Source organism: Anopheles maculipalpis, chromosome 2RL (assembly GCF_943734695.1).
Source record: "Anopheles maculipalpis chromosome 2RL, idAnoMacuDA_375_x, whole genome shotgun sequence".
Lineage (NCBI taxonomy): Eukaryota > Metazoa > Arthropoda > Insecta > Diptera > Culicidae > Anopheles > Anopheles maculipalpis.
In genome coordinates this window covers 37788103-37811569 of record NC_064871.1, presented here as the reverse complement: position 1 = coordinate 37811569, position 23467 = coordinate 37788103, and the positions used below count along the sequence as shown (strand labels likewise).

The window sequence follows — 23467 nt, the reverse complement described above, 5'->3', positions numbered from 1 at the left end:
GGAGCGGCTAGAGAGATTATCGTTCTTGTCGATTCTTATGCAAGCTTTCGATTTTCTCACTCCAATAATTTCAAACACTTCTCAAACACCTCTCTCTCTCACTCCCTATTGCACCACATGCTCATTTTTGGTGCCATATCCTCGACGATCACACACACAAGCACGCATTCCAAATTTGAATTCTACTCCGGGGCGAAGCAGTTCAAATGGAAAACGCAAAATGGCAAATGAATTTGTTGAATTTCCATGCATTAATTCATATTTATGGCGAAAAGTTTAATAGGATTTCCTTTTGCGCCTATATCTTGCAGCACCTCGCCTCGCCCGGCGTCACCCGATACAATTCTCAACCGAAAACCTAAGGCGGCAGCGAATGAATTATGGACTGTTTTGCTCAAGTGCACGACACAAGCACGGCACGGTGCACAAACCACACACACACACACACACACACACACACACACACACACACACACACACACACACACACACACACACACACACACACACACACACACACACACACACACACACACCAAAGTGCAGTGCAGTGCTTTTGTATTGGCCGCCAGCAGTGTTGCACTAGCTGGGAAGGTAGTGTGAAATTGTAAAACGACGGATAGCTGCAATGGAGGGGATATATTAACAGCGATTTATGCAAGCGTGATGAACGGAACAAACCAGGAGAAGAAAAAAAAGAGCATTCCTACAATAATCTATCGCTATATTTGCACTGATTTCGGTACCGTCTTGGTAAAGCAACAAGGTATTTGTGAGCTGTAATTTTGATCCATAAAGTGAAACGTTTCTCAAAGTGTAAGTATGCGTTTGCTTATAGATTTATTTTTTGCCACTGCACAATACCGAACGGCACAAAATAGCTCTCTATGGTGTTGAAAAAAAAAATAGAGCCCTGGAAACGAAATGGTTTACCAGATAGGCAAACGGAAAAATAAAACGTACTTCAGTACTGAATGCACTCACTTCCCACGCCGAGAGGATTTGGCAAAGCTGCTGGGAATTACTCGCCGTTTTTATCATCCTGCAGCTGCTACTTGCTTTGCGTAATAAAGCGATTATTAACAACCATCAACAGTCGCCAGAGCCAGTAGCTGGCAACAAGCGTAAATTACACCGGGCTGCAGCCTGTTCACGAGTTTCCACTAATTGAATCGATTCGTGATGGTGTTTGACTGTTACTGCTAGTGCACCTTTCGGGTGCTATGTTTTGCAGTGTGCAGGCTTGTGTCTGTGTGTGTGTGTGTGTTTGTGTGTAATTTTCCCTGCGGTGCAGTGAGCAGTGAAAATTTAATGTAATTAAATGAACGATCATTGCACTGAATTATGTAAAAAGCGCTCATGATGAACTATTCAGTGAGGTTTACGTTGGTTGATTTTCCCACCGGCTCCAAATAAACGGTGCCTGCGTTAAGATCAGTTAATGTAAAGTTGCGAGTTTTTTTATTGACTGTCTTTTTTTGTAACGCAAGCGCGTGAACGATGAATAAAATATTGATATACATTTTTATTTTTATTATTATTTTATTTTAGTTTATTTATTTATTTATTTAACCTAGGTCCTAAACTTAAAGCAAAGTATTTAAGTGTGAGCGAAAGGAGATTAACGAAGAATGAAAATTAAAGCCGTGAGCTGCAAGGCTAAAACAGGCCATAGCACGAAGCAGAGGACTTCGTCTTTGCGACCAACCCCAGAGCGCCTATTAGGGGTAATTAAAGGAGAATGGAGGGCGCAGAAAGCTGCAAGGCACATAGAAGTGGATTGAGAAAAAGTGAGCAGTATCAAACCTGGTGAAAGACCTCTGAACCCGCTCAATACGATACAATACGATGTGAACCCTAGCAGAGAGGGTCCAGACAACTGAGCAGTACTCCAGCAATGACCTGACCAATGAGCAGAACAGAGCCTTGAGACATGTATAATGTTGATTTTAATTCTACATAAATTCTACATTACCTGTGCACAATGTTAATACTTATTTACTTCTTCTTCTCGGCTTAACGATCTCTAGTGTCACACCAGCCATCGAATGGCTTACTAGAACTCTCCCATACCACGTAATTGGATAGTCAGTCCTCACTACGGGAAGACGATCCTGATGGCATTTGAACTTCGCTCCTGCCGTATGAAGACAGGCGCCGTTGTCGACTGTACCATCGGGCCGCCCCAATGTAGTGCCTTATTTACTTATCAGGCACTTAAACCGCTTCGAAGTCTTGGCTTGCTTCAATAATTCTTCAAAACGAAAAGTACTATACGGACTGGGTCGTGCGGTACCATTCTCATGACATGACCAACCCATCGGAGACGGGTAACTCTAATTTGTTGCACGTTGGTAAGATCACCGTACGTCTCGTAGAGCTCGTCATTGTAGTGATTCCCCTGTTAACCTTCCACCCTTTCGAGACTTAAAAATAATCTTTCTCTCCAATGTGGCAATAAACGTTTCGTCAGTTATGAGTGAAGTTCCTGTCTTAAAGGTGTACGTAAGCACTGAGACTATAAAGGTTCTGCACAGTTCCAGTTTCGTCCATCGCCATCCATGTACTTTGAGTATGCGAAGTTTTGCTCAAGCTGTAGTACGACCGGTTGAAAATCAGCACCTTTGCGCGTTGCTCAACATCTATGTTGTTATCTTTGCTAACTTCGGAGCCCAGATAGGTAAAGTTTTGTATGATTTCGTAGGTACCATCACCTATCTGCACATTCTCTCTGGGTAAATCAAAGTTTGTTAGCAGGGCCGCTGGTGGTGCCATCTCCCTGACGCAGGCTTTGTGCGGTAGCAAAGGCGTGTAATGTTTGTGATTCTTACAAGTCTAAGGTTGGCCAAGATTTCAAAAAAGCTCATTGAATCGTAAATTTATACCTTGACTATGCTATTATTTGCCGCTTTAAAATCGATGAATAAAATCTCCATAATTCCATAATCCATAATCTTCTTCATAATTTTGTGCATGATCTGGTCAGTGGTTGGTCTTCCGTTAGAAGAAAAAAAAATCCTTCGTTAATTTGTTGTTGTCGTTATGTGTAATTATTACCCTGTTTACAACGTTTATGTGTTTTTAATCTGTCCCAATGAACTGTAGTCTGAACTAGAACATGTTAATATATTTGACAAAGTCTCCGGAATTCATTATTTAAAAATACTTCATACAAAATCAAGAAAAACTGTTCAAGTTTTTCTGTTTGAACATACAGTTCGTGCTTGTCAAAAGAAGAGCTATGACACAATAATATCCAAAAATCGGAAACAACCACTAACCATTGATGCAATAATCACATCAATATCACCGAACCACAAATATCATATATCCCATACACTCATGCATTCAGCACTCATCCACAACCGAGCATGTCCGGAATATAGGAAATAACAAGAAGGAAATGCTTTTTTAAATGTTTTGTATGTTACACATAGTTCCCACAAGGGTGGACAACACGGCAGTAAGCCGTATTACTATAAAAAAAATAATAAAAAAATACAAAAATAATAAATAAATCAAAAATATAACTCGTGGAATACACATGATAGGCCGATTTTTCAACAGTTTTAGTGGAATGTGATAGGATCAATTGGGACTATTACAGTGACACTCTATTTTTTGCAACCAATCAATATTATTTTCCTTGGTTTTACATTCGCGATAAGCGGTAGAAATTAAATGCTTTTTCCCAAAATAAAAAAACCTCAAACCTACAATGCTACAAACTCTTCCGTTATTTGCATATATTCAGCATTGATTGAGAGTTGTGATAATTGACATGAGTCCCATCAATTTACCACCTTAAACTGTTTTCCAGTGGACTTCGAATTCATGCTACTGGGCATGGTCAATCCGAAGATAAAAATCTATCATCATCATCATCATCATCATCATCATTATGATCATGTTGCCCTGCACTTTTCAAGAGCACTTCGTCGTAACATGGCCCGGTAAACAATAGATCTCCAGGAAACTCGATCCCTGGCTGCAGCTTCCCATCCATGTAGGCACCCGATCTCCAACAGGGATCTCCCTTCACCTGATGCAGCCAACGAACTCGCTGTGCTCCCCGACGCCTCGTGCCGAGCTGGGGGTCGCTGACGAATACCTTCTTGGCGGGGCATGAATCCGACATCCTCATAACATCCCCCAGCCATCGTATCCTGCCGGTCGTTGCTACCGTGAGGTTGTCCGGATAGCTCATCCGGTTTGCATCCTCCGCTCGGATGCTCCAAGACTCGTGTGCGATATATCTCAGACCGCACAAAAAGGTCATCTTCGCGACCGCACAAAAGGTCTCGAAGCCTTCTGGATCTCAGCAGACGGTGAAGGCCGTAGTAGGCACGATTCCCGTGAACAATGCGTCTACGGCTTTCGCTGTTGACATCGTTATCCAAAGTTACGACAGTCCCAAGGTTGCAGAACTCCTCTACTACCTCGAGGTTGTCGCCAAGCCTCCGGCATCAGAGCATCAGAGCCTCCGGCATCAGAGCCTCCGGCAAGCAGGTATTTCGTCTTCGTCAGATTGATCATCAATCCAATTCTTGCTGCTTCACGTTTCAGTCAGATGTGCGCCTCACACACCTTTGCTGTCGTCTTGAAGAAATTGAAGAGACCGGTAGAGAATCGTGCCACGGATGTCGTTGTCTAGCCCCGCGCTTCGTACGACACCCTCCTATGCTGTATTGAACAGTAGACAGGAGAGTCTGTCCCCTTTCAAGCCACTATTTCGAACCGTGAATAATTTTCTCCATTGGAGTTATAACATTGTAGAAGTACAGGATATTTTTAATTGCTACGATTAAAATTTTTTATTGAAAAAAATGTACATTAAAGCAATGAGCTTTCATAGGATTTACATATTTTTTAAAGATCAAGATGGCTTAAGATAAATGCTGGTAATATAGGTAACAAAAGAAAAGCAACATACTTTCATAACTTCGCGGAAAACTAATTACCGTAAGTACTTTATTTATTCGAAACATCTCCTTGTGCAGTTTAAATATTGCGATTACACTAAACTGTCAGATACTTGTCACTGGATAAAAAGTAGCAAAAAAAAACCAACAGCCATTTTAATCCTTCCATCCACTTAACTTGTAGGCCATACCGAAAATGAAACCATTTTACCTTGCCCGATTGGAAAAGGATTTGCAAGATAAACAATAAAATTCTACCTCCACCCGGTTCACTCCGGAGAGCACTTAAGGCCGGTCGCTCCGAAGAAAAACGTAACCCTAAATATGTCCAGGTACGGGAGTCCAAGAATACAAATGTAAATAAAAACGCAATCTTCCATTCCGATACACTTTTCGGTACGGCTGGCACTTGAAGCCCTTTCAAGCGTCGTAGCTTCGAAATCCCTTACTCCCTTTGCTAGGAGTCTCCGACAGTATCACGGTCAACGGCATTCCGGATCGATGAAAGCCGCGAAAGCGGCCCCACTTGAGCCGGCCGGTCCCGAAAGTTGCCGTTTGACTATTTGCATTTCTCGTAAAAGAAAGTTCCCGCAAAACGCACCGATGGTAGCATAAGCAACGCCGACGACCACTTTCATTGCTTCCACTCAATATTCTCACCGAAATCAATATTCTGATTCAAGGGGATGATGATGAAGGACAAAACAAAAAAACAAAAACCCAAAAAACTTTCCCAACAAACGGTTCCCGAAACGTTTAACCTCCGACAGAACTTCACACCCCGTTTGCTTCTCACACTCGGAGCGTTTCTCAAGGCGTCCCCGACGTACAAAACATATGCAGAAGCAGATTTGCTTCAAATGGACCGCTTTTATCGATGCTAATTATTGACTAATGACTTTTCCCTTTTCCCATGTTGACCAAGAAGGGGGAGCGCTATATCGATATCGCTCTGCCCCTCTTGAACCTTCGGTGCAACCTCTGCTTAGTGCTCGCAATTTTGCTATGAATAATGAATTTGGACGCCGTGCCCGTTTTTCGACGTCAAGAGTGAATTCTAATTCGGTCAAATTGCCTTGATGCCTATATTCTACGACCAGCGGAGCAGGTGAGCAGGGTGTGCAGATGTTAAGAGAAAAAGCCACGGGAAAATGTGCTGTTCATTGAGCTATTCTCTGGTAAAGCCTTTCGAGAAGTTTGTCGAAGCAAAACTGGGGATGTTCTTACCCCCAACAAGTTTGATTATCTGGTTATTTATTTTTAACTTTCAGGAGGTAAAGTACGTTTACCCTCCCTTGCGCCAAAACGTGTTGATGGAAAGATTCTTTGAGGCTTTTTAAGGACCTAGAATCTCTCTCACTCTTCAGTGCTAATCTTATCTGTGTTGAAGTGCACTTTGAGGTTAGAAAGTTTCGCCTAGCGTCCGACTGTATCGGTTATCGTATCAGATCCTATGATTGTTCACTATAGGTTTTTGCGGAGAGGTTCTTTAAAAGAGCAGGATTTAGAGCTCCAAACGATCGATAGCAAATTGTTGCAAAATTCAATTAAATCGATCATTAAGTCCAATGAAAATATTTATTGTTTTAAAATTCCCAAAATTTGTAGCACTAAGGTTGCTTAATTTGAAATTTCATACTATGCTTTGAATTAGTTACTGCTAAATAATTACCATTCAAGCATTAAAATATTAGAAATTTAAATGTTGAAGATTTTACTAGTTCATGGCGGCGGACAGCCGGGAACAAAGATAATTAGTATTTGCGGGGTTGGTGTGCGAGATATATGGTAGAGATTACCCTTAAAATCGAACGCTGCTAAGGGGCCAAACTTCGCATCCATAACACACACACACGCCAACAAAATGCTTCCCACGATCGAGCGACTTTCGAACCGATGGTAATCCGATCGATGGCGATCTCATCAAATGCTCATTATTGGCACTATCGACCGCAAGCGTTTAATTGCCTATTCTTACCCATTACTGTCCTGACAGATAATTACTATTGCCATAAATTAGCTTACCGTTTCGACCGTGCCGCGAGTGTGCGAGTGAGTGTGTCTGTTCACACATAAGCTTCACGATACGCAACGTCGCAAACGTACCCACAGCATACATACCAGCACGCATCGGCAAAGCCGTATGCTTTAATCCTCCCATTTCACCTTCGACCAGCTGAGCGCTGGACGTACATATTGCCATTTTCCGGGGAACGCATAGAAAACGGGCAAAGTAGACTTGTGCGGTGTGCAAATTAGCAGTGTCTAATACACCTACATACGGGCCACCATTTAAATCCACCCTTGAGGTCAATGTCGGAGGTGTCCATCCGCTTCGGTGGAAAAGTCGTTAATTGAAACAGTTAATTTACAAAACAGGCAAACTGACTCCGTGCTTCCGGTTGCGTGTTTGCTACGTCCAGACACCTGTCACGCTACTGAGCATCCCGAAAAAAAAAAAACAAAAATCAAACCAAAAGTAGCGTCTCTCCGATTCGTTAATACGTTTTTTTTTTTTGCCCTTTTTATGTTGCTTGTTGGTGCGTTGCTCGGGCAGGAGCCAGACTGGGCTGCAGACGGGCTAAGGGAAAGCGAAGAAGAGATACAGAGATTACGTTTTTACGACTTTAACCAACGCAAAATACACCAAATCACAGATGCTAAATAATGTTGCCGAGCGAGCGAACGAAGGTGAAGCATATAAATTACTCTAGCGTAATCTGTATCACTGCGCCATCCTATTTGCTACCGGTGCCGGCAGTTTCGACTTCTTTTCACACCGCTGTCTCAAATCCGCAGGTTGTGCTGTGTTTTAAGAAATGTTTTACATTCTTTTTTTTTCGCAGAGCTTTGCCCATACCATACCGGACACGCTAGAGAAAAGTCTCGGTCGGTTAAGTGCGGTCCAGTGTGGTCCACCAGCCGAAATGGAACGTTGCTGGAGTGGAAGCATAATTTATGGTTTCTTCTCATCCTTGGCAGCAACGTGCACTGCAATGGACACTACTGGCTGGGCATTGTGTCGGGCTTCCCGGTGGACCGACAGACACCGTCAGCGCGCACAAGAGTTAAAAACAAAACAACAAAAAAAAGTACTCCAGGAGTTCGCGGTGCTTACTGCAGGTGTGGGAAAAGTTTTTTTCCTTTCAGTGAAAAATATACTCCTCCTGCTTCTTGACACTGCACTCGGAAGCCGGTACCAAAGCGTTGCAGTTTGTAGAGGTTTCCGGGTCGAGGTTTCTGCTTTTTTTTTTCGCACAACCGTCTCGCCAATTGTGCATTACCTTTTGATGGAAATTTATTCCGTTTGTTTTACAATCCTACGCACATTACACTGTGTGGTAAAGGCGCTTGAAAATAAGGGAAAAAAACCTTTGTGGAATGTAAAGAGTTTGTGTATTAGAGTGCATTCAACCGCTAACAAAGAAGACCCGGAACTACTTCAACTTTAATCGACCAAAGCAAAGCATAAAATGGTAAAAGGAATCGAAGTGTTTTACAAAATGGATACGGCACCGTTTACGGTTTGTACAACTCTTAGTGCCCAAAAACGAAACATTTATTACTTTATTTAAATAAAACTTAAATTAAATATTTAAACTTCTGTTATAATCTCTATTAACAGAAGGAGACGCCCAGTACTCGTTTCAATGACATATTGACGCTCAGTGACGGCTGCAATTCGAAGGCTTTTCTTTTGAAACTCGCAGTGCAGTTAGTGGTGTGCATCAACAAAAAGCAGCATGGCCATGAATTTGGCTTAAGGTAATTATCTAACATTATTAAACACGGGTCAATAGTTGTTCTTACCAGGGCTATTCTGCTTTTATTCGTGGAAAGTTTAATAATAATATCAATGCGAAGAAAATTGACATGTGTGCTCTTTTATCTACTGACTTGGTCTCGTAGCACCACTACCCTATCCCGTACCAGATGTCTGTTATTTGGACTGCAATCCCTTCAACATAGACGAAGGACGGCGCAGTGCGTTTTTTTTACATAAGCTCATCAGCGGATTTATTGACGTCCCTTTAAACTCTTGAAAGTATAAACTGCAAGGCTTCTAGTAGGAATTTACGATCTAGGCCACTATTTAGCTCCGTATTCATATCGACCAAATTTGGTTCAGTCGATCCTTATATCAAAAATACAGCATTACAAATACTTTAGCATTAAACGATTGAAGCTAAAACTCGTAACTTACAATTGAATCATTGCTATTTTGTTTTTCATCTATGTTTTTTATTGTGCTTTGAAAAGGTTTTTCGGTTAAAAGTCTTTTTCACTTCGTTAGTATTTTTCTTTTATTTTACGTCAAAATTAGAATAATTTTGTACGCCAAAATCGGCTAGATGTCGACAGTTTGAAGACGATTAGATAACGGATGATAATTTTCCAAAACACAAAATCAATTTAATCCGACCATTCCTTGTTAAAAGAGAAAACAGGGTTCCATATCCATATGAACCTTTAGCTGGCCCTCCCCAGGGTATCATCCTGTCACCATTTTGCTTTAATATTTATATCCCAAATGCTCAAATTACCTGTATGCCGAAGATTTCGTTAGTCTTTCTTCTTGGCTTAACGACCTCTAAGATCATGCTGACCATCGAAATGGCTTACTAGACTGTCGATACCACATAGTTGGTTAGTCAGGCCTCACTACGGGGGACGGTCCAGATGGGATTTGAATCCCGGTGCTGCCATTTGAAGACTGGCGCCGCTGTTACCTACACCACCGGGCCGTCCTTTTCGTTAGTACAGCAGCAGTTAAAAATCCCAGACTCATTCTTAGTTCATCAATAAAAATCACTAAAAGCATATGAAAAATTCTGTAAATTCCGAAAAAATTCCGGAAAATGAAATCGAACTGCGAGAAATCTGAAGCAATATAGTACTTTACGAGCAACACCAGCTTGCATAAATTACCAATTAATTCAAAGTGAACTAAAATTCATTCGTGGAACCATACCTCAGAAAGACACTATTAAATACTTACGTGTTCATTCAGAAAAATGCCTGTCATTCAAAACTTACATAGACATTGTGGAAAGAGCAGAAAATTTAATTAAATCACTTTACCCTTTTTTTGAAAAAAAAATCAAAATTAAACGTGAAAAACATATTACAACTATTATAAAGTGCACATTCGAGCTATTCTCACATATGCAGCACCTGCCTGGAGTAGTTGTGTGCTTCTGTTCACCGTAAAAAAAAAACTACAAGAGGTCAAAAACTACAGGTCGTACAAAACAAAATACTGAAAATCATTTTATATTTCCCTCAGTGGTTCAGAATAAACGATTTACACAGAATAGTTTAAGTTATAAAAATTGATGAATTTATTAACAAAATTCATGTAAATTATCACATAAGATGCTGTCAAAGCTGCAGCACTATTGTTCAACAACAAGTACAATAATGTTGATACAATTCACAACTGTCTTTCGGACAGTTAAATTCTGGACAGTATTTTTTTTCTTACTTTTAGACTAAGCTTAGGTTATCTAATTTAGTTAGTTTATTTTAGATTCTAAGAATGTTGTTTCTTTTTTTTTGTCTTCAGTTTTTTACCCACAAATTAATATTATTATTGATCAGGAACATTTCAAGACAGTATACGCTAAAATAACAAAAAAAAATAAAATAATTAAATGCGGAGTGCACGAAATTCGAACCCATAATATATGAAAAGTTATATTGTTACATTGTTTAACACATAATATATATAACTTCTAAAAAAATACTACTACAGCTACTACTATGTTTAAGACACGCATTGTTTAAAGAACAGACCATACTTTGTATAATCTCCGGTAATAACAACGTTGTCCAGGAAGTGATCTACGGTAGCTCAATACGCTTAAGAACTGTACCAAATCAATGAGAAAAAAAAACTCCCAATGCCACAGTAAATTCACCCATCAACCCATTTGCAAAACACAAACGAATGGTACCGTCCCTTTGAATCAGTCACCAATGGCGAGGGAACGCTCTGTTGCATACCCTCTGTTCAGTGCCCGATGCCAAATGGTGAAGCATAAAATGGAATAAACTACTGACCACCGACCGCCAACAGATGTGTTCTACTTCATTTGCCAGACGTCTCGTTTCTGTTCACTATTCCCGCTTTGCTCAATATCATTGCCAGTCCGCTCCCTTTGTTTGACTGTCGAACACTTGGCACAGTACACTTTTAGCTAAGGAGTTTAGCACCAAACAAATTTCGCTATTACCGGAGAGCTAGCAGCACGATCTCGGTCCGGATGCGATGGCAACATGAGCTCGAAAGTAAACTTTACCGATGGAGTCGCTTTTGCAACGATGCAATTTCTTTGGTAACACTCCTATCCTTCTATGGTTCTTTGGTGAACCGACTTAACGATCTAGTTTGTTTGCCTTTATTGCATGTCGTACGTTTGCTAGCGTCAATCCGCCTTTAATTTAATGCTTTTAGTGCTTTAGAATGTTTCCACTTCAACGGCTATATCATTCATATCTGTTTTATTATTATCTATGTACATTAAATTAGTGCTCGAAAGCAAGCAACATTTTGAAACTATTTGAACTAGCTCTTCCTTCGCGCTACTGTCAACCCGTTTAAAGGCACAACTGATTCCGATCAACCGAAGAACGCCCGACGCCTAATGGCAGCTTCGGCAGGATCGCGATAGCACAGCGATTGTTTCGCTGCACAGAGTCTCGTCACTTGCTCTGGCCGAACTGTCCTAATTAAGTTTATCATGCATAACCGAATAAATGTGCATAATCAATGGCTCAGAATTGTGGTTTGATTACGGCGCTTTGACTCATTTCGATCGATATCGCTTTCGCACGTACCGGAACAATGCGCACTGTTGTACTGTTGTGCACCCATAAACCTTGCCCCCTTCCCTCACCACACTCTCTATCATCGCCAAGCAGAATAAGCTGAAAGATCTTTTAGTTCGTATTGGTTACCACCACGGTGGTGCAATAAATCGTGCGATTGTAGAGAAATTTAGAGCAATCGATAAACTCCATCAATCATGGTTAGGTAAATTGCTTCAGTTTGGTTTAAGCAAATACGACGGTGTGGATTGCTTTGTTCCATCGACAAATATGAATTCCGCGGCGTTCCAGCATTTGCGGCGCCCGTACGGTTTTACCGGGCATCTCTCGAATCATCTTGAGATAATCGGCCCGCTTACCTTCGAACTTGTAACGTTTCAACGGTACCGTGCTCTCATGAGCCGGTGCATTCGAGTAACATCAATCATTTGCGCTCGGCGTAGCCGATAAGCATCGTAGAATACAATTATTCTGATTCGATAAAGTACAGCAATGTTCGATGATGGTTTTAGAGGTGGTGTCCTACCCAGCATGTTACATTAGGCCAAGATGTTATTCGATAAACTACGAATTGTGCGTTACGATCGCGACGATATTATGTGATTTTTTTTTTTATTTGTCGTTATGTAAATTGAAGCTTAATGAATGTATATTGAGTCACCAACAGAATAATACGAAATAATAGTAAATAAATTAATATTAATTATCTGAAGGCTATCTTCCAAAACGTCCAATTAGATCAATCATCAAAGTACCTGATTTTACAAGTAGTGCATTTCATCTGATTCCAAGTGAATCTGTTAAAAACAATCTGAATCAATCCAAATGCCGTAGTTATGACATAAAAAACACATCTAATTACATGTTGTGAGAACCGATTGCAATATTCAGTATTCAATATCGACAAATATATATTATAAACATATAAACACCGTTGTACTTATTTGTTATGCCAAGTTATTTTGTTTAACATAACAATTTTGTTAACATTCTCACTGGAAGTATCGTCTGGTCAACATTGCTACAACGACTCGATTTATACGCTTCACAATATGCCTCGCGACCGCGTCCGTTGTTAGGGATCCATAGCCGTACTAACTATGGATCTAGAGACCCTCTAATAGCTATATATGTTGCATTTAATGAAAGCTATCAGCTCTTTGACTTTAATACACCTATAGAATCGTTCAAAACCCGCCTTAAAACTAGACAACATTTATAAATATATTTAAATTACACTTAAGATCGTTCGTAGGATCATTGTTATCCATTGAATGTATGTATCAAATAAACAAATAAACAAATATTATGACAACTTTTTCTTCCTTTAATTATACAACATCGTGGCTTTTTGTTGGCTTAATGACATGTTAGAACACGGCGTCCATTTATTGGGTCATTAGACTTGCCGATACCACGTAGTTGGATATTGAGTCCTCACTACGGGGAAGCGGACTGCATGGCATTTGAACCCCGGTCCTGCCGAGTGAAATATACAATACTGCCTCGCAATACAATACAACATATTTTACGTTAAGTCACCAATCGATACGTACTTTTCTGTTTAATATAAAAATGTTTGAATGTTTAAAAATTTAAATTTAAAATATATTCCGTTCGACACCCTTGATCTTTGCTAGAATGAGTTTAATTTCAAACGAACCAAACTCGAAAAAGGGATTATATTTTTTACTGTTTTATAATTTAGTGTGACGTGCCTTCACGTTTTATTTCCGATAAATAAGATTTCCAACGAAAGTTTTTATTAAAAGCTCGAAATAAATTATAACCGCACCAATTCACTTTTGAAACACAGTGTAGTAGAGCTATGATGACCGTTGTGCCTACCATTGTGATGGTGCACAGTAGTGAAGTTACCAGCATTTTGGACATACGATTATTTTCGAAAAACTTTTTTTTAATACACATTTGTTTATATACTATACACTATTAAAACTCTTTATGCAAATTCATTTTTATTTAATTATTTTCACTTTTTTAATTCTGGTTCCCAAAATCTGTTAGTTTACTTTACTTACTTATCAGGCGCTACAACGTGCTTTGCGTGCTTGACCTGCCGCATCAGAGACCGCTCACGGTCCCGCGCCGTCGTCCGGCATTCTGTTATTCCGGCCTTGATGGCGGATGATTCCACGCCATCCTCCCACCTCAATCTGGACCTACCACGCCTCCTCTGTCCGTGTGGACGGCCTGAAAGGACTTTCTGAGCTGGGTCGTCCGGTGCCATGCGTATAACATGACCAGCCCATCGGACCCTGGCGAGTCTAATTCGCTGCACGACGGTGAAGTCGTCATACAGTTCGTACAGCTCGTCGTTGTAGCGGCTCCTCCATTGTCCTTCCACACATACGGGGCCAACGATCCTTCTGAGCATCTTCCTCTGGAAGGCGGCTAAGAGGTTCCGTAAGAGGTAGTTCCGGATTTTTTCCGCTAAATCTGTTAGATATTCGTTTTGAAACTTTGTTCACATTTAATTTATAACAACAACAAAACATATAAGGAAATATGTTTAAAAAAATATAAGGAAATATGTTGGAAATATGTTTGTTATATGTTGTAGAAATTCTTTCTACAAAAAAATCTAATAGTCTATATAAAATGTTGGCCCGTTGGACTGTAGCTATTTAGCTCCTCAACCTTTTTTCAAATAATCGAATCAAAATACATCATTACACTGACTGTAGATAAAGTCTTTACTATACGATACGAGCCAATACTACAAGATACAGTGACACAAACGATACGCTATGCACGTGTTGGCGATAAAATGCGTTTCCTTCACCTTGGCATACGTGAAGTGACCCGCAAAGGGCATTCCATTATCTTTCCACCTTCTTCACATGCACGAGCAGACAGAAAGGAAGCTTGCTTAATCGTTCGCCGGATCAATCATTTTAACCCTCTCCGACCGTCGCTTTGTGTTTGTGTTGCTACTGCTACAGGATGCAGTTACGAGCCGTTTCTACCTGGGTGTTAATATCGGTTAAAACCATTCCCACTTTTCACAAGACGTCGTGTCGTGTTGGAGGTATTATTTATTGTGTTTCGATTTTAGAGGTAAATTTTTAATCCAGCCATTTAATAAAGCCACTATCTAAACACCTGAAGGGAAAAAATAATTTAGGTCAATCTTACACTTTTAATCTTACAGCTGATCGATGTCATTAGCGAATAAAACAGTTACGATACTGGGAAAATGGTTTGGTGAACGTTGAATTGATTTTATTTTTCTTTCACAAACTATGACATAATAATGCAATCGACAACTATTACCGTCCGTAAAACTTATACTGGCATTGGATAAAATAGCGTAACAAAACCTCACTAAGAAACACAAATGTACAAAACAAAATTAAAGCTTTATTCGTCTTCATTACTACCAAACACGAACTATCTAAACCGGAAACAAGCGCGCTTATTTTACTATGTGATTCACAAATCCACTGAGATCAGGGTCGGAAATATACCAGCGCAAGCTGTTAGGCTATCTAATGAGATGGAATTAGTTGACGTATAATTGAATACAACCTGATCGCCGATCCACCGATTCCATGAGGTAAGAACGTGAGAACGTGAGATGTTAAATGATTCACTCATCCCGTACGGTGATTTTGTTTCTTCTAATAAATATGTATATACTGCAATGTGCCGCGCTCAAGTTCACTGACAACGTACACGGCCAAAGGTGAACGTGCCGGGAGGTTTTTTGTTTAATAGATCCGTTTCAAAACAGCACGCAGAAACATTATTCCACGGAGACGATTGTTTGCCTTCTCCTAAACAGTTTCTCACGTGTTTCTGATTTGTTTTTATTTTCTTTTCAACCCATCAAAATGTGTTTGAGCGTTCGCTCTTGTCCTCTTCTAAACGACAGCACATCGTGTAAATTTACGCATGGAAAGATCATGGCACACACAAATCAATTAAAAACTCATCGTAAACGTCATCTTCCTAAAGCATCGAGCACCCTTGATCGGTACCCAAGGGCACGGCCATAATGCCGCGTGAGCATCAAAAGCTTCTGAAGAAAGCTCAAAGGGTTAAACTCAAATACTCAACATGCTCCGCACAATGCCATGCTTACTACTGGATAGAGCGACACACCATATCAGGGTTTAGCTTTAAGCATGTTCTTAACCAGCATTAAGCAAAGGCTGAAACACAAATCAGCCGCGCATTTCAACCACAACCAACCTTGAAGGTCACGCTTCGGGCATGTTGGCTACTTTTCCACTCCAAAAGTAGCAAAGAAAGACGGAGAGCCCAAAAGAGAGTTTTTCAGATTTATATTTATCTTTTAAACTCAAGCATAAAGCTGTTGCACAATGTAACAGCACGCACACGCCACCTCCCACTAAGCTAGGTGGCATGTTTATCCAACCCGCACAACACCAAAATTCGCTCAGCTGTAGCATTTTTTTTGCCAACCCTTTAACCCCATTTCCCACCTGATACACGCGCCATCCGTAAACCGGCTTCTGCATTGTTTATGCTGACCTTCCGCTACTAAATCAACCAATCCTAGCGGAGCAACGGATGGTTAACATCACTGTGGGTGATGCTCATTAATGCAGTTTTTATGCAACCTCCGGTAAAAGCTGTACTCTTATCACAGGAAACATATGCAAGAAAGAGTGCGAGAGAGAGAGAGAGAGAGAGAGAGAGAGAGAGAGAGAGAGTATGTTTGTCTTGGCAAAAGAAGCTTTATGGTGCGAAAAGCTCCCAACGCGAATGGTGATCTCTTTGATGATCAAGTGGGCAGTACGTGTCGCTTAGTTCTGTGTCTCACAACACGCTCAGACGCGATCCCGAACGGACACGGTTTCTCGAAGGGTTTTGCTCGTGTGTTTACGTGTTTTGTTGGTTCAAACTGTTTGTTGGTGTCGTTTTTCGCCGATCGTACAGCATTAAGTGTGTGTGTGTGTGAGAGAGTTTTAATTCATAAAAATAAACATAAAAATTGTGCAGTGTAAGTAAAGCATTTAAGGACGGAGATTTTAAAAGAGAGAAAGAGACATTTTTCTAAGCAACATCACTGAAACTTATCTCAACTAAGTGGGTGGCACACGATCAGTCAACCGGAAGCACTGATGTGTGCTAATAATTGCAGCAATTGGAAAGCCTCGGCTAAGACTTCGAATGTAGCCTGCATTAAGTGTGCAAGGAAATAGCCCAAACGAATGCAAAAGCAGGAAGTGTATCAAGAGACACCGGACCTCAAACACTGCATGTAACCTGTTTTATCTGTTATTGCTACCCTTTTGGTACGAAACATGTTGTGTGTCGACGATCGCTGCATGCCCGTTCGTTTTCCCTTTCGTTGGACACACTCCTTCGGCGAGTAGATTGCAGCAGATCGCTGCATCCAAGGTACACGGAACTGCATCCAGCGATAAGGGGGGAGACAAGCAATCTACGGCTGCAGCTTTCCATTTACAGACAATGGTGGTTCGTTCGAACGGGGAGGGTCATAAACAGCAAGTGAAGAATGGAGCAAAGCAACAACAACAACAAAAAAAGACTTCAAAACACACAAAACACAGCTTAAAATAACCGGGCGGATAGATTTCTCTTAAACCATCCCGGTTACCGACACTCTCTAGCCTAGGCGAGTGAAGCTGATGCCTATAACTAGCTTGACCGTTGCGAACAGCGTGCTGCAAACATTCATAAGCGACGAACCCGCGCACTGGTCTGGTCTGGTCGGGTGCTTTAGTGCCTACGACTAACCACTAAAACGCCAGAGATGGACGTTATTTTTTTCTGTGTATTACAGCACTAGCAAACGGGTGGTAAAATGGGGGAGAAAAATGGCACAATACAGATGAGAGGTGTGTGTGTTGTGTTGTGTTTGTAAGGAAAGAAAGTGTACGACCAGCCACCAGATTGATTACACCGTTGGTCGCTTTTTAGTGGCCGCTCTTTGAGCCGTGAAATTTTGAGGAAGATTTTTTTCCCATCTTATTTTGGTGAACACAAAACGAGAGCAAGTGTGAAATAGCACCGCTATTGGAGCAGGTGATAATGAAATCGTTCTACAGCGTTTCCCACCGGCTTTCGGCTGTTTCATGGGTGTATTTATTAAAGGCTTGTTATTTCATACCGTGGCGCCCAAAAAAAAAAAACAACTCTCCAAACCTAGTTAGTAGTTGACATCTTACCGTCGTATCAGATATTTCATCAAGACGGTTTAACTTTGCTTCATAAACCGATTCGTAGCTGCACGGATGCATTACCTAATCGGTATACGTTTAACCGGCCGTTCAGCCTAGCCAGTAGTGCCCATTGTAGGAGGTAACCAAGATGCAACCGAAAAAAAAGGAATAAAATTCCGCGAAACTGCGTAAAAAAGTTTACTATATCGCTGGCTCATTCGTAATCATTAACGATGGTTCGCTGCACACCTAGGTGTCCCTCCGGTTGTGCTTCGTACTTCGTTTCGTAGCTCGTTTCATTAGCTGGAAGATGCTAAACATCCATCGTGTCGTTATGTTAGCATACATATTTAACCTGCACGACAGAAAACATAAACCCCATTAACTATACACCCATCTTTTTCTTTTTCTCTATTATGTTTAATTGCTGCACGCGAGAAGCTGTGGCGGAATCAACTGCGGCGTTTGCATGCTGTAATAGTTAAATCATTGCGAAGTCATTTTAGAATGCTAATTTTATATTAATTTCATTTTATTGAAGCATTTCACAAAGAATTGCTTAAAAAAGTCTGGTAATATTGTTTTAGATGAACGTCATAATAGGCTCGCACTATTTGGGAATGCCAAATCATTTTGACTTTCAACCCCAATACATGCCGTAGCAAATCAAACATGGCGCAGTTGATCGCAAGGCTACGGCTCAGTTACAGTGATTAAATGTTAGCTAACATGCCCACGTAGTTCGTATTGACCCCGAAGGTCGAGGTGATACTAAAGTCCTCTGTCACCCGATAGTTAAACACACACCACGATCTGCTTCAAACGCGCTGCTGGGCGGTTTGTACACTAGAATCAAACCTTTCTCATTTTCGACAACCACATCAAGCTGTCGTAATCAGACGACCGTCAATCACTCGGATCAGATTGATGGATTTTGTTTCGATCACACTTTGATTAGGCCACACAAACTCACACCCTCCTTTCCTTCTTTTACAACACTCAGCCCAACAAAACTAATTTAGGATTTACTAAATATTTGGCACTTTTCTTTCGCCTCTCTTTTCGTACTTTGCGATAACGTCGACCGATCGAACCATGACGAACGATGGAATGGTGAAATGCTTCGTTTGCTCAATTTATCACTTTCGGTGGTTCCGATTCCGTGCTCGTGTGCTCGATTGCATGCTGTTGCGTCCCATGATTTAGATTGCTTTTTTTAAATGATAGTTTTCCTTCTCTACCAATGATCGCGAAAAATTGCATTTTGTTGATGATGTTAAAGCCACTACTCCCACGTTCAAAGAAAGGGAACATTGAAGGTTTACAAGATGCTTGGACCATACCATTCCATCACAATACCGGGCGTCACAGTGGTCTTAAACCAATAGACCCAAACAGTTTGCACCTAAACATCACGATTTAAACGCTGCTTTAACTTGCTGCTGCTGCTGCTCTCGGGTCACCGTCATCACGATCACGTCATGTCAACATGTGGCGTGCCGAATACCGTTCCAAAGAATGAGAAACATGCCTCCTAATTTTTCTTTTTTTTTTTTGCTTACCAAAAGTCATTTTGTCACCGTTAACGTCTTTCGGCAAGGTGATTGACAATGGACCACTATTCGATACGTTCACAGAAAAGGCCACCGAGTTACTAAACAGTGGTGAAGGTTAAAGATGATATTAATGTACCAACCCTACAGTTTTTTCGTCTGGGAACAGAGATTTGCTTTGCTCCCACGAGAGTCTTATATTACCTTTTGTAGGGAATAACCTTACCCGGCCATCTTATCTTAAACAATGTGAGTTCGTTGTGGTGGCTTATTTGAAGTGATACAGTTTGAACATTCCTCGTTAACTCTTAATTCTTTATCATTCTTACGTTATAGGTAGTATGGTAAAGCAATAGTTTAAAAACACACTAACAATAGTGTATGTCTTCATACTACAAAAAAATGGGATCATTTCAAATCACATTTTCTTAACGTGAATGTTTGCAAAACACAAAACCCCCAATCCCATCTTTTCTACCTTTTCGGCACGTAATAAACAAAGTAAATTTGAAAAAACGACCTGAAAACCGGTGCTATTTACTGTGCGCGTTAAAATGTTATGGACAAATGTTCGAAAACCGGTAAGCGAGTTAGATTGCTTCGCGAAGAAGCTGAAAGAATATTTACCATTCTTTTAAACCCGTTCGGTGGCCAAACAAATGACGCCACACAATGGAACCGGAGTACGAAATCCAAACAAACCGGTACGAATTTCGCTCGATCGCGTGCGTATGCAAAACAGGTCCACCATTAACCTTGGCCGCGCCAGTGATTTATCTGACAGTGAGAAACGCCTATATCGCCGGCTAATCGAGGGAATTTCTGCCTGATTTTAAACTGTATTTGGTTGATTTTAAAATGCAATGGTTTGCGGTTTGCGGTGGCCACGTGTTTGCCGTAAGTAAAGATTTGGGATCGAAACCTGGAGGCCGCGGGCCACGGGAGATTTCGTAATGAGAGTTTAAGGTGCTCATGAGTGTTTGTGAAATTTTCTCGCTTTAAAATCGCTTTTTGAGAACCTGGTTCATACACAAACAACCTACACTAGACAATGGAGATAAAACTGAAATCGTAATTTTAAGATTTTTTTACAGTTTCACACCAATTTCAACAGTGTGAAAATTCCCGTGGCCCGAGGCCTTAGGATCACAGAGATTATGTTGCTACTGGACAGAAATAATATACAGGGTTTCGATTCATATAATAAGGCCACGAACCACGTGAGATTTCAAAATAAAAATTTTAAGGTTCTCATGAGTGATTGTGAAATTCCCATGCTTTGAAATCGCTTTTTAAGAACCTGGTGAATGCATCGGGCAATGGAGAAAATTCTGAAATTGCATTGATTTCAACAGTTTGAATTTTCCCGTGGCCCGAGGCCTATATAATTGTACAATCACTTAGGAAAATATATCAAACTAGTATTTAAATCCTGACAATACGGCACTGGACCGTAATAATCAAATGTAAATAGTATTTAAATCCTGCAAGCACATTGTAGAACTTTGCAATCATATAATGGAATTATGCATTCACTGAAGGAAAATTGGCTTCGCGACTGAGAAATTTAGCAAAGCAGGTGGTTAAAAGCAGCAGTAATTAGAACAACTTTTGCTACTACTTTCTGCGTTTCAACCCGTTCTAATTTCTGATATAAACAAGCTATTGACAACAAGCACTGCAGAAACTCCACTGAATCATTGCAATTTTCCAATAAATTAATTTAATGTAAGGTTCTATTATGCGATTGCAACGTTCCACGACGATTTTGCAATACTCAACTATCCATTTGAAAAATTAAACTAAGTGATTCGTGATGAATGAATATGGATCGAAGCCCTGTAAGATTGTTTTATTGATCCTTTTGTGTATGCTTTAATATATAAATTTAAAATTAATACAAACTAAACTTACTGGATTTGATTTATGCTTGATGTATAATGTCATTTACACTAGTCTCGAATTAAATTTGTAAGAACTAAGTATTCATTTAAAACCCCTTTTTGTGTTCCCTTCCCCAAAAGGCCCGGAGTGAAACATGGGCATCGAAAAGGAATTTAATCTAGAAGAGGGCGCAGAACGGCTTAAGGACTGGATTTCCACACAACCCCATCTCCCACAAAACATACGTAAGCAGCTCGTTGTTTTTAGGTTTATTGTTATATTTACAGCTTTGTTATGTTTGTCTCTCATTTACCTTCCAAGATCCAACACTACTGCAGCGATATATTCACTCAACACGTGGCGATCTCGAGTACGCCAAGAAGATCTTCGTTCTCGGTTACACCATCCGCCAGAACAATCCGGCCATATTCGATAACCGTGATCCGCTCAGCACGAATGTGATGAGCATTTTAAAATCAATGTATGGGATTTGCTCTTTTGCAATAGCACACTTGTAACAGCGATGAGGATAATTTAACAATTTAAATTACTTCCAGTGATATGGTGCCCTTACCGTCTGTGGCAGGATGTGAGGATAAATTTATCTACTATCGTTTGGTAGATTGTGATCCTGATAGGGTATGGCTGCCGGCGAAAAGGACACTGAACCAACGTTGTTGCTGAACGTGCAAAACATTTTCCACTTTATTTTAGTTTGATTTCAACGATGTCATTAAGACGTTTTTCATCATTGCTGATCTTCGCATGATTCAACCGGACGTTCCAATGAACGATGGGGGAGACGTGCCGATATTTGACATGAATGGCTTCACGCTTCGGCACTTGACCAAGGTCGTACTGTCGACATTGCGCGTGTACATGCGATACACACAGGTAACGACTACAAAAACGCCCGTATTTGGAAAGAGAATTTTACTATTTCCCCCAAAACACAGGAAGCACACCCCGTCCGTCTGAAGGCCATTCATGTGATCAACTGTACACCTTTTCTCGATCGGGTCATGTGTTTGGTGAAACCGTTCATGAAGAAACGTGTGGCCGAGATGGTACGATAAACGGGAAAGAAAGCCTGCGACGTTTGCTGATTGTTGTGACGCATTATAAATTTTCTCTCATTTTTAGTTACATTTCCATCTGCCCAATTCTGAAACGATCTATGCACACCTTCCTAAAGCTGCCCTGCCGGACGAGTACGGTGGCGAACAGTCGATCATCAAGCACAAGGAAGATTGGTTCAACAGAATCAGATTGCACCGGTAAGTAGCTAAATCCAACTAAACTAAGCATTAGCTAGATTCCTTATCATATTTTCGCATCTAGTGATTACATCAACGATGCAAGCCGATGGAAGATTGACGAATCGCGCCGAAATAATGGCAATGATCTCTGCGGTACGCTGCGAAAGCTGGAAATTGATTAATTCGTTGTTAGGTTCCAGAATGCTTACCTGTATGATCGTGTACATTTTTATATTGTTATTCTAGAACCTTGTATGACAAGAGTATAGATAGTATTATGAGTGCATTATAAAAGGGGGTTTTTTAAGGGATTGTAATGAAATAAATTGAGATTTTTGTAATATTTGTAATATTACCGAGGTTGTAAAAAAGAATCTAATTCAAACGATCCGAAAACAATTTTCTAACATCAGAAAACCACAAACTGAAATGAAACCAAGACCAAAAGGAATGTCAAATATGCGAGTAAATAGGTCTTTTTCAACAATTATGTTGCTAGAGTTAAAGTAACAGCAATCGTTCCTTTTCTAGGTGCATTGGGTTCCGGATGACCATACACTTTTCTTCACCTACAGGTCAATCTGAACTCATTACACTCACGAGTTGAAATCGATTCCTACAGGAACGGACCTAGCTCCGGTTCCATCGGTAAAAAGAAACGTATGACCCATCACAAGTATATACTCGAAAACCATCCAAATATATACACCTTAATAAATAATTATTTAAGAACTGTCAAGGTAATAGACCGCATGGCTGACAGCTGTTCCCCACTGACAGATGTACCCGGCGTGAAGCAACAAATCACAACAAAATCCCAAGCAAAAAAATAGACGCTGTCT

The 23467-nt window shown here is 40.5% G+C and overlaps 2 protein-coding genes across 2 annotated transcripts in view; both read left to right on the top strand.

Moving 5' to 3' along the window:
- Positions 1–23467, top strand: part of LOC126567112 (synaptic vesicle glycoprotein 2B-like) — a 167565-nt gene that overhangs the window by 129013 nt on the left and 15085 nt on the right. The gene's annotated exons all lie outside the window — the stretch shown is intronic.
- LOC126558721 (alpha-tocopherol transfer protein-like) lies at positions 21518–22820 on the top strand. Its single transcript, XM_050214779.1, has 7 exons — positions 21518–21611; positions 21688–21847; positions 21924–22005; positions 22081–22260; positions 22323–22433; positions 22510–22643; positions 22708–22820. Exons 1-7 carry the CDS (start codon positions 21521–21523, stop codon positions 22805–22807), a joined length of 858 nt encoding a protein of 285 aa, XP_050070736.1. The 5' UTR covers positions 21518–21520; the 3' UTR covers positions 22808–22820.